A 13,213-nucleotide genomic window follows, 5' to 3' on the forward strand; every position below is an offset into this window, starting at 1 on the left:
CAAAAACAGGTACATAGACCAATGGAACAGAGCAGAGAGCCAGAAATAAACTCAAGTCTCTATGGTCAATTAATATTTGACAAAGGGAGCAGAAGCATAAAATGGAGTAAAAATAGCCTTTTCAACAAATGGTGTTGGGAGATCTGGACAGTTACACGCAAAAAGTGAAACTCTATCACCAACTTACAGCACATACAGAAATAAATTCAAGTTGGGTAAAAGATTTAAATGTAATTTGTGACACCTAAAAGTCCTAGAAGAAAACATTGACAGGAAAGTCTCAGACATTTCATGAAGCAACATCTTTATGTACATGTCCCCTAAAGTAAGGGACATAAAGGAAAGAATGAACAAATGGACCTCATCATATTCAAAACCTTTTGCATGGCTAAAGAAAACAACATTAAAGTGAAAAAAAGTACCAACTATATGGAAAAACATACTTGCTGATGATACCTCAGGCAAGGGTTTGATCTCCAAAATACATAAAGAACTCACATAACTCCACTCCAGGAAGACAAAAAAAATAATAAAACAATTAAATAATGAGCAAAAGACTTGAACAGAGTCTTCTCCAAGGAGGAGATACAGAGGGCCCAGAGACATATGAAAAGATGCTCAGTATCACTAGCCATCAGAGAGATGCAAATTAAAACCACAGTAAGATACCACCTCACACCAATCAGAATGGCCATCATAAAGAAATCAACAAACAAGTGTTGGAGAGTATATACTGAAAAGGGAACCTGTGCATTGTTGAGAGTATATGGAGAAAAGGGAACAGTGCATTGTTGGTGGGAGTGCACACTGGTGAAGCCACTGTGGAATACTATGGAATTTCCTAAGAAAACTAAAAATGAAACTGCCTTTTGATCCAGCAATTCTACTGCTGGAATTATACCCTAAGAGCCCTGAAACACAATCCAAAAGAGCCTATGCACCCCAGTGTTCACAGCAGCACAATTTACAATAGCCAAGTGCTGGAAGTTAGAAAATCACCCATCAGCAAAATGAGTGTATCAAAAAACAATGGTACATTTACACAATGGAATTCTACGCCAACAGAGAGAAAGCATGAGGTCCTACCCTTTGTGACAATATGGATGGAACTGAAGTGCATTATGCTAAGTGAAATAAGCCAGGCAGTGAGGGACAAATACCATATGATCTCACCTTTAACTGGAACATGATGAACAAAACAAAAAAAGCAAAGAAAATATAACCAGAGACATTGAATTTAAGAACAATCTAACAATAGCTAGAGGGGAGGTAAGAGGGGACAGTGGTGGAAAGGGTTATCAGGAACTACTATAAAGGACACATGGAAAAAAACAAGAGGGTGGGTGGAAGCAAGGGAGGGAGGTGGGTTTTGCTGGGTGAGAAGAAAATGCAGACAACTGTCATTGAACAACAATAAAGTAATTTTTAAAAGAAAGAAAGAAATAATACAAGATTTTGATGTTCTTGAAATTGCTCTTTAAATTATGACTAGACTTAATTCCCTATGTTTATTCCATAATAAAGGCACTAAAAGGAAAATAAACAGGAAAAATACTTCACAAATATTTAAGTAACAAGTTTATATTCATATTTCCCATAACTGATGGAATTTATTTATGGCTCTGAAGCATCTTCTGATTAGGTCAGAAATAATGTTAAATAGATTGAAGGACTCTAATAATATAATAATGTTGATAATCCAATGGACTTTTTGAGTATGCAAAACAAGCCATATGATCTAATCCTGCAGAACAACTTGATGCGCTTTTCTTCTGTTATCCTATTGACAGTGTCCTGGTTTATCATGGCTAACAGAGCTTGCTTTATCATGAGGAAACTGGAAAACTTCACATAGCAAATCACCCAAATAGAGCATAATTTTATCTAGCATACTATATTAGGGCCTGGATTCCACTATTTCTCTAAAGGAATCCCATTATACCAAGGTATTCTTTGAAATGCATTTTCCTTTCCAGTTCCAATAACCTTAATTAATTTCTTCAGTAATCCTATGCCGTCTATTCTATACTGGACTATTTGTGGTAATAGGCCATAAACTCCTAGAGAATGAAATTCTTAATTGTTCAGTGTGCTCTTTTTATATACCCTCCATTCTCTAGTATTTTCCAAGTGCTTAGAAATATAGAAATTCTTATTGTCAACCAGTCAAGAAAGTCCCTGGCATTTATTCACTTGATGAATAATGAACCTCTTACCATGAGTAATTATTAATAATACTAAATTTTAAGATATACATTGAATACTAGACAACTAAAAGTTCCATGTGGATCAGGAAGAACAATGTAATTTTAGAAAGAGGAACAGTGTTTCTACTTCAAAACATATATACAGAACAATCCTAAAAAAAACTCTCTGACAAAATGGTCCATGCCAAAAGAATGTTAGCAAACAACTACTCACAGCATCAATGTTTCCATTAGTTAAGTATGGCTTTTCATTTCAGCAACTGTCTTGCCAATAAAATGTAAATAGCACTTTGGAAGGAGTCCAATAATCTGGTTCAGCAATGAAGTTGAAATAAACAAAAGTATCTGCCTATCACTTTTCTTCCCACCTGCCCAGCCACTGCTGAGACTGAGGATTGAAAAAGTTCCTAGACATCAGAGGAAGAGGGAAGCTGGACATTGAGTATCACATTAAGTGTCTCTAAACCAGTAAGGTAACTAGGCATGTCAGAGATCAAACCTACCACTTTTTGGTGACATTAACTAAAAGTGATCAGGAAGTTCAACCTCAGAGCAGATATGTTTTAAAAAAAATGTTTATCATTGAGACAGTTAAAATTATAACATCAAGGAAAAATCTTTCATGATACTTTTAACAAAAATAAGATCTTGATTTTAACAGTCTTATTTCCTTTGTTTTATTGGCACAATACTAATTGGGTTTTTAATAGCTCTAAGCTCTATTCTCATAATGATATCTAAAATCAGAAAGAATTATTTGTTTCATCATTGATCTGACTCTAGTCACCCCAGTAAACCCCAGATAAGCAAAGCTAAAAAGATAATATTCACAGTCACTAACAGCAGTAGTTGACACTTCAATTTCCAGAGCCAGACACATAGTGGGCATTTAAAAATATTGTTGGATAAATGGATGATATATATCCACATATGGATTTTTTCTGTCTGGTATTATAATTCTGTATACCTGAGGCAAGACAAAAGAATTCACACATATAGATATGTAACAGGGTGAAGCCAAGAGGGGGGGCCCAAAAAGGGATTTGGAATGGGGTCTAGAACTCATGGTGTCCAGGAAATATTAGATATATAAGATGTCCTCAACCCTTCCTTACCCCTCCCCCCCACTCCACAGGTATCAGTTGGGGGAAGGAACACATGGAGCATGGCCATTGAGAGCTGTTTTGCATAGCAACAGTTTGGCAGATAACCTCTGGCATGGTTATTTAACATATCTATAACCTTTAACTGGCTTCATAGACATGTTAAATAGCTGTGGCCATGCTGAGCCAGGGGGATGGAAATGACTTCCACCCAAGATGTAACTGGGGGCAGGTCCTCTGAGTTACAGGCCTGAGTGAGAGTTTGGAGATGATTGGCTTCATGACATGGAGCCATATCTGCCAAGACTCATGATGGCAGCTCAGTAACCTTGGAATAATACAGGAATGCTGGCAAGTATAGCTGATTGTAGGGGAGGTTGGAAATGGGACTGCAAAAGAGGACTGGCATGGGGATTTAAAACCCAGACATGGAAGCCATTGGAGGAGTACCACACGGTTTTGCCAGAGCGGGATCCCCGCAGCCATGTGAGAAGAAGAGAGGGAACCATGCAGCTCTGGCAGTGGAGAGAGAAAGCCTTTTGGACAGAGTGGGGACCCCCACAGCTGGGGTTAGACAGAATCACCATGTGGCTTTAGCAGAGAATCACCACTTGGCTTTGCCAGAGTGCAGACCCCTGCAGCTTTGGTAGAAGAAGACCATGTGGCTTTGGGGTGCTCCCTTTGGCTATGTGGCCTGGGAAGCAGGAGAGACTTTGCCTGGAAGAAGGGTGAAATAACTCTTTGCCAGTAGACCATGACAAGGTGTCACATGGCTTTGGAGTAATTAGAGATCCTGCCTGGGTGGTGACATAGCTGACAGTGCCAGCAGCCTGAAACACAGACATGTGCTTCTTTTTTTGAGTTATGGTACCCCAAATTAGGGCAAGGGGAGAAGGAAGTGCTGTGGGCATCTGTGGGTATCCTAAAAGACTTTGATATTTTAATGGAGACATTGGGTCACTACTTTAAGTCTGTATAGCTTTAAATAAACCTTTCCTTTTCACAGGTCTCTGGCATTGAGAGACCTCTTTCCTCTGGCAGCAGACAGGATCCCAGTAGGTATTAGTATACCATCCTTGGGAGGGCCCCCTGTTGTTCTGTAACAGTTTTTGGCATCCCTGGGTGGGCCAAATATTGCCCCTCTTGAACCTCTGTTCTGTAACAGATATACCATATACTTATACATTCCTGTCTTCAAATAATTAAACATTTTTCTTGGTATATGTACAAGGGAATGAAGACATTTCAAAAGATTCCATATGAGAAAATCCAGGAGTAAAAAAACCACATGAATTGCAAAACAGTACATCTAACCTCACAGATGCAAATTCAGGTCCAGGGGGATCTAATCAACCTCTTTGTTGAAGTAAACATAAAACTTTTTTGACAGCAAATGCTATTCTGATAAAATGGAATTTCCAATTACTCTATGAACATCTGGTCCATGCTACCATTTCTAGAACCCAGCAGCATACTGCTTTGCAATGTCACAAAATCTTCTCCACTAAGAACTCTCTATTTTGCCAGAAGGCTAATTGAAATAAATGTTTGGAAATTTAGTAAGGTGAGAGGTGAATCAGGGGGATAGGTAGAAGGATAAGGAAGAGATGTTCAGTCAGTGAATTATAATTTCACTAAAAGGCTAGAGGAAATGAACTTACACATTATTGGTATAGTGTTGAAAGTGTAGATATCTTAATACACCTGTGGTTGAAACTAGACTATGCATAGTATGCAGCCTACAGAATATTTTCATCAGTAATTTGTAATAGCAGGTGCATCAGTCTCAGATCAAGCTCTTCAAATCCATTTTTTACACCAAAAAATGTTAAATGATATTCAGGTGGTAAAACTAGCAAATAAACAAGTTAGCAAAATGCAAAAAAAAAACAAACAAAAAAACCCTACAGTTCCAGAAATAAAGCAATCATTATATTGCATTTGGGTGCATTTGGATGTGAAAAGAAGATAAATGTCATTGCAAATTTCTGTATGTTGCTTCCATTTGGAATCAATTAAAATAGGAAGGCAATCAATTCATTGCTGTAGTGAACTCCAAATTAGTTGCATATTACAGCAATTTAGAGCCATATTTTCAGCTGTGGTGAAAATTCAGGGAATTTCAGAGAAATTCTTGCCCCTGCCAGAATGTGGTGATTTTACCAAATACCTTGAATTCAAGGAAGGAAGGCATTGTTAAAATATTCTATTGTGACTCTCAATTAGCATCAAATCACCTTAGAAACCAAACTAGGTGATAAAATCTGCTCAGTCATAGCATTTACTTATTTTCAAGGCATTGTGAGAATTACAGAGAGACAGCATTCCAAAAAGTGTCATATGCCAGTAGAAAGTATAGGATAAAGAATTTTCATCACCTTCTTTTCTGGGAACAAGAACTATAGTACTGGGGAAAAGCTGAGACAAATTAATCCAAAGGCACTTGCAGATGATAAATGAATTTGCAATTCAGTCACCTGGTGACCAGGAAATTCATTTAGGCATGTAGAGAATAATACCAGGATTGATAATAATCCAGAAAGCTTAGATTCTTGTCATTTCCTCTTACCTCCATCCTGACTCAGCTCATGGATGTGTTTGGTAGAAACAATGAAACACAAAGCACAATCCAAAGTCAAGTGGCTAAACCATAACTTTTGCCCTTTGAGTGCAAAAGACTTCCAGACAGCCATGGCTGGTGTGGCTCAGTGGATTGAGCATTGGCCTGTGTGAATCAAAGGGTCTCTGGTTCTATTCCCAGTCAGGGCACATGCCTGGGTTGCTGGCCAAGTCAGATCCCCAGTAGGGGGTTCATGAGAGGCAACCGCACATTGATGTTTCTCTCCCTCTTCCTCCCTCCCTTCCTCTCTGTCTAAAATAAATAAAATTAAAAAATAAAAACTTCCAGACATTCTCCTTCCTTGGTTAAATATAGTGATTCTGGGTTCCCACTCCTAAAATGTGTTTTCAAGGAAGAGTTGCTGAAAATTAAGAAATTTAAGCCTTTACTCTGAGAGCCACAGAATACCCTTGAAATTGATGCTGAGTACTATTCTGCTACAGTAAAGTTGTCAGAACAAAAATACTTTTGGCAGTGTGAAACGTTGCAGGGTCTAGGTGTCTCAGAAATCTAGAGTAGATGTAGTTTGTACCTTTCCTCAAACACTAGCAACACAATTTTAGCTCATTGAACAACCTGTTACTGCTCAAGGAAAAGAATTAACAGATGAATAAAATTATTCATTTTGAAAACCGTAAGGTTCCCATCAATTATGTGTCCACATATGTGCAAAAAAGATGCTGTGCTAATATCCAAATTAGAAACATCATGGAGAGAGCTACAGACATGAAATCCAAGGTGAGTCAAATTCTCCAAAAACAAAAATGTAAGGTATACTCTGTTGGGTATATTTTGCCCAACATTGGAGTGCTTCTGACAGAACCAGAAGAAATATCATCAGGATCAGAGTTAGGCTGACAAGGTTATTGTAACCTGTGGTTTTCTCCAGAGGCATCCACTCAAACCTCAAAAACAGTTCAGCTCTGGAACCTCCAGGATTTCAGAGCACTTGGGTTTGAGATGCCTATCACAGTATTAATGAACCAAAAAATACCTGGGACTTGACTATTTTTTCCCTTGAGGAATCTTTGAGACTTTCAGTGCCAGTATGAGTCTGTGGGAGATTTAATTTTTCCTCCTTAACTTTCTAAATTGGTAATCCCCCAAAACAACAATACCATATTGCCTTGAAATGAATCTAACTAAAACTATTCTAATTAGAGTGGTTACAAGATCACACATGCATGGTAAATTAACTCAGTGCTTGCTTTTTAACCACTGTGCCTTAGGATAAAAGAAAAACATTTATTATGTGAATCCAGGTTTGAGATAACAAAATGCTATAAAATGCCAGTTGTTAAAATTGTTGCTGCTGTTTGAGGTAACAGTAATCAACCCAAGTGAATTGATGGCACAGTCTTTGTAGCTAGCCTAGAGTTGGTTCGAAATAGAATAATTATCACTATGGAAAGCTCAGAAGTACTGGGATGTCATAAGGAAGAGCCTGAGATATAAGCAATATCTGAATTCCCTTTGCAACAGAAATTTAATGATTCAGTCAAGTTAAAAAGAACAAACACAAGGGTTGGTTCAATGTTTAGTCACTGCTGGAATCATGGAAATAATGAAGATACACATATGAACATTGAATATTAAGAAACAAAATGTGAAAATGTTGCCAAAATGGAACAGCAAAAAAAAATGTGTGTGTATATAATCACCATCTCTTCTGTAGAAGGGTCTTGAGATAATGCCACACATTTGCTTTAGAATACTCTCATTTGTATATTACACACACACACACACACACACACACACACACACACACACAATACATCCCATTTATAAGGAACACTCCAGAAAAAAACTAGCTGCAGTCCACTGATACTGTTTTCCTGGAGAAATATGACAAGAAATTAAAACAGATGTTCTACCCAAGCATAAAGTGAGAATCTATTATGACTATTTACTTTTCTACAGTCACTTTATTTTAGAGAACATCTAACTAAAACTCTTTCTGAGGTAAATGAAATAGCATTTCTTTGAGACTCAAGAGTAAATGATACATATCAGTCTGTGTCCTGTGACACACGGCTAATCTCAGAATTAAAAAGTCTCTTTTTCAGTTATGTAAATGTTTAATTTTTTAGAATTAGTCTTAGTAAGGTTTCCCAGAAAGTATATTATCTCTAAGAATGTCACCACTCTCCAGTTAGGGAAGGCAGAGGTGCACAATCAGCAGTGACCTCTCTATATTACAGACCTTTACACTTAGATCTACTGGGGAGGGATAGATTAGACAATTTAATAGAATCTACAGTGACTAAATTTTTTCCATGGAAAACATTTTGTTTTGTGCATCATAAATTTTTCCCTGTGGATTCATTTACAAGACCAAAACAGCATTTAATGGTGTTTATAGTACAGTAAAAGTGCTGAAGACCAGCACATAATCACCATATTTTGTTTTCTCATCTTTAAGTCTTTTAGCAGTGGGGGCTTCCAGTTGACCTTGTGTCTAGCTTCTCTCAAGACATAGCCAAGCATTCTGAAAATTCACTGAGTCTAAACATGAAGCCAAATTCATAGTTCTTAATTGAAAAAGACAGACTGTTTGCCTAACATGTTTACATCAGTAAAACATCGAAAATGACATTTGTGCCCAAGTCCATTTGAACATTCTGCCTTAGCTGAACTCTGCTAATATTTTTGTACCCTGATTTCTGACTAACACAGTTTTAAAGTAGCTCCTCTTGCCAAAGGACGTGTGGCTGATTTCACAAAAATAGGCTCTTCTTCATACATGAGCATGCTACTCCTGACATGTATGGTGTCTGGCAAATTATTGACAAATAATGCTCCCTTTTTATTACAAAATCATAAGCATGATATTCTGTAACATAACAATATCACACTCAAGAACACCATATGAAATTTTAGGTGAAATGTTCAAATTAAAACAATAAAATAGTATACCCATATTACTACCCTACCAAACACACTCAAGCAGGTGTGACTTGTGCCAGACCCTGTACTTCAAAGTGTTTTTCACATGCACCAAATGTTATGCTGAGTGAGCCATGTTTTCTTACCCTGGTATCTTCTATGACCAATAGCATGGATTTGTGTGGTATCCAAAGAGATCTGGCAAAGCAGTTCCATAAACATAATAATAAATCTGGAACTTTCCTTCTACAATAAAGAGTATGTAATCTGTGGTCAGAGAACAGAGTCTCTCTCTGGGTAAAGTTAACTAGCCTGATATGGAAATAAAATGCATCCCTTTGGTCTCATTAGTGCTATGTTCTGTGCAACTTGATTGTTCAGTTAAATTAATGTACTAACATAAAAGGGGTGTTTATTCCTGATGAGAAGGAATCTGCTCATTTCCTATGTGCTCAGGGTAGTTAATAATTGAAGATAATTTATGCAGTATACATATAGTTAGCTTTTAAAATATATGAATATTATACAATCATAGAAGATCCCATCCAGGGAAGTTAAAGTAGGATCTGGTCATGTATCGGGACATCTCAAACCCCTATAGAAGCTTTTGAGTCATGAGCATAGTGCACACCTTGACAACACATTCAGTATAGTAAGGTAAGACACTATGCCCACAAGCATTCTGGTTTCTTTGGAGTCTATGATTGTAACTTACATCCAACCAGCCCTTACCATGGTCAGGTATCTGAGATCCCATGGAGGTCACACTGGTGTTCAGCACATCATTGACAGCAGTATCACAATACAGGCTCCGCTGGACATCATGCTCACTGTCAGTCTGGTCACTTTCCTCATGTCCACTATCCTTCAGACTGTTGCCCTCTAAGTCCTTGAAGGTGGAGCTGCTGGGTTAAAGAAAGAATGATAATTTACAACTGTGATAAAAATAATTTTAAAAATCTTTCAGAGACAGGATGATGTCACCTCTGTGGTGAGGCCAACAATGACTGGAATGCCCAACAACGTAGGAAGAAGAGAAATTTCAGTTTAAAGATAATGGAACTTAACATTGCATGGAGTTTCCTACAATTGGATGCTGATGCAGCTAATACTTTCATTCACTTATCTTCAGTGCATTACTACAGGCAAAGTTGAAGAAGCTACAAATGTGAAACCACCACTTGCAAAGAATATAATCATTTCAGAAGGTTTTCTTTCCCTTATTATATACTCAACATAAAATAATAATAGCTAATGTTTACTGACAAATTACCATGCATGAGACACTGTTGTAAGTGATTGACATGAATTAACTTTTTTCACTATCACAACTCTATAAGAGAAAAGTACATTAATAGACACATAACAGAAAATATGTTGATAGATATTCCTATTCACAATGAAAAAAAAAGCCACATGGAAGTTAAATAATGTGAGCGAGGTCACACAGCATGTAAAAATGTAGCAGATCTACTATGAAACCTAGGCAATCTAGCTCCAGAGCCCAGACCCTTAACCACTATGTATACTGCCTCTTCAAAGATGTCTACTAATCACTGTAAAAATGGAAGTGGCAGTAGTAATTGAGGTGATGCAATTAAAATAGAAAGGATTACTGGGATCAGAGAACTCAGGTCAGTTTTAACTGAAAAAAGACAAAGGACATATTCAGAGAAAAAGAGGATAGAAAGGAGTTGAGAAGAGGAGAGACTTAGTGCATGGAAAGTAAGACAATAAGGTGAACCAGAAAGTGAGCTCCAACAAACTGTGGATGAAGATTTGCTAAGAACATGGAAACTTTCAGTTCAGGTGTTTGGGTAATATTTTCTTGCACTTATTCAATCAATCTACCACACAGTGCACTAAGCATACCATCCCAAACCCTCACACCATTTCTCATGAACTAGACAATACTACATAAGGTACATCCATAGAGGCCCCATCTGCAATTTCTAATACTTCATATGTCCTGACAGACTTTGCAACTGTGCTACACCATGGACCATAAATTATACACCTAAAACACTTATTGAATGGTGAATCTGTTCCCTAGCCAGCAAGGAAGAAGCGGAGGCATACTCAAGAATATGTGTTGTTGTCTGTGTTGTTGTCATCTCAACAAGGGAGGGTGGCATTCTTGCAAATTAGGACAAGTCTCCACAGATCTATCACAACTCTGAAAAGAAAGCCGTGTGGAAATGACACTGCAAACTTACTTGATCTGCTTAACCTTGAACATCCATAAGCCTGCCTCTCTGAGGCTTTGTGATAAGAACATTCAGTACATGTTATAAAGACCTAGTCCATGAATACAATGGAACTTGGTCAAAAGGAATCACAGCAGACTTTTAGCATATGACCAACATGGATGGAGAATGCTTAGTGACCTGAATATGAAAAGGAAAAGATCAAAAGGGCAGAAACTGAAAACCCATAATTACAAGAAAAATGAAGAGCAAGAGAGAATGAAGCATTGACCTGTTTGCTAATATTTTTAGAAATGATAACTGATCATTAGCTGTATTAAAACTAAAATCATTAAATAGGGCAACTTGCTCGGCTCCACCAAATTTTGTCATGCATACTCAGCCCTGTGGGATGTTCTATTCAAAAACCAATCATAACTCTTTTACGGACAAGAAGACCAATTGGAAACACATGCTTTAAAGTTGGCCAACATTTTTAGCTTTATGACACAGATTTTAGGGTTTCCTATAAATATTAATTCCACAGTTTGAACTGATTCAAAGTTTGTTTTTTATGCAAAAAAATCGGACCTGCCCAGGTGCACTCCCTCACCTTAGAAGAAGGAAAATACCTGCTTTGATAGTATTACTGGCTTCTATATTTTTATAACAAATATTAATTTTTCAATCTACATCAATAATATCTGAAGCACATGAAGAATTCTTTAATCCACAACACAAAACTCTTTTTTTTAATTTTTATTTAGTTATTTTTCAAGTACAGTTTTTGTCTATTTCTCCCTTCCCAGCCCACCCCCGCCCTGTCTCCCCCCTCTCTCCCATTCCCCCCCCAGTCCTCATCCCTGTGTCTTTCATACTTGTTCTTCAAAATCCCTCCCCCTTTTTCCCCTTAAATTCCCTTCTCTCTCCCCTCTGGTCGCTGCCCACTTGTTCTCTATTTCAGTGTCTTTGTTTTTATTCTGTTTGCTTGTTTGTTTTATTGTTTAGCTTCCTGTTAAAGGTGAGATCATATGGTATTTGTCCTTCAATGCCTGGCCTATTTCACTCAGCATAATGCTTTCCAGTTCCATCCATGTTGTTGCAAAGGGTAGTAGCTCCTTCTTTCTCTCTGCTGCAGAGAATTCCATTGTGTATATGTACCACAATTTTTTGATCCATTCGTTTACTGATGGACACCTAGGTTGCTTCCAACTCTTGGCTATTGTAAATTGTGCTGCTATGAACATTGGGGTGCATAGGTTCTTTGAAATTGATGTTTTAGAATTCGTGGGATATAATCCTAGCAGTGGAATTGCTGGGTCAAAAGGCAGGTTGATTTTTATTTTTCTGAGAAACTTCCATACTGTTTTCCATAATGGTTTTACCAGTCTGCAATCCCACCAACAGTGGACTAAGGACCCCTTTTCCCCACAACCTCTCCAACATTTGTTGTTTGTTGCTTTGTTTATGATAGCCATCCTGACTGGTGTAAAGTGGTATCTCATTGTGGTTTTAATTTGCATCTCTCTGATAGCTAACAATATTGAGCATCTCTTCATGTGTCTCTGGATATTCTGTATGTCCTCTTTAGAGAAGTGTCTGTTCAAGTCCTTTTCCCATTTTTTAATTGGGTTAAATGTCTTCCTAGAGTGGAGTCGTGTAAGTTCTTTGTATATTTTGGAGATTAAACCTTTGTCTGAGGTATCATTGGCAAATATGTTTTCCGATACAGTTGGTTGTCTTGCTAATTTAATACTGTTTTCTTTAGCCATGCAGAAGCTTTTTATTTTGATGAGATCCCATTTGTTTATTCTTTCCTTTATATTCCTTGCTCTAGGGGACATATCGGTAAAAATGTTGCTGCGTGCACAACACAAAACTCTTAAAGCTAGTGATTGAACCCTGAATTGACTGCATTTCAGCAGTTGCCAAAACTTATTTAAGATATATAATGGTGAGGGATATAGTTTAAGGACCATGCAGTTAACCATTCCTTAGAGCAAAGTTTTTCTACCTTGGCAGTATTGATATTTTAGACTGCATAATTATTTGCTGTGGGGGATTGTCCTGTGCATTGTAAGATGTTTAGCAGCATCACTGGCCTCTACCCCCCCGATGCCAATAGTGTCCCTCCCAGAAGCTAAAACCAAAAATGTCTCCAGATAGTGCCAAATGACTACCATTTAAGAACTGCTGTAGGTCCTTTAAACT

General features: G+C 37.6%; 1 protein-coding gene across 3 annotated transcripts in view; it reads right to left on the reverse strand.

Annotated features, from left to right (window-relative positions):
• PCDH19 (protocadherin 19) overlaps positions 1-13,213 on the reverse strand; it is a 256,797-nt gene that overhangs the window by 87,987 nt on the left and 155,597 nt on the right. For 2 of the 3 annotated variants that reach the window (XM_037136318.2, XM_037136317.2), the window contains one exon: positions 9,549-9,721. In XM_037136318.2, coding sequence (XP_036992213.2) covers positions 9,549-9,721 — 173 coding nt within the window. The remainder of the gene's footprint in view (positions 1-9,548; positions 9,722-13,213) is intronic. The other variant, XM_037136319.2, reaches the window with a different exon arrangement.

This window comes from Artibeus jamaicensis, unplaced genomic scaffold (genome assembly GCF_021234435.1).
Source record: "Artibeus jamaicensis isolate MK-2021 breed Jamaican fruit bat unplaced genomic scaffold, CSHL_Jam_final scaffold_461, whole genome shotgun sequence".
In the NCBI taxonomy this organism is placed as follows: domain Eukaryota; kingdom Metazoa; phylum Chordata; class Mammalia; order Chiroptera; family Phyllostomidae; genus Artibeus; species Artibeus jamaicensis.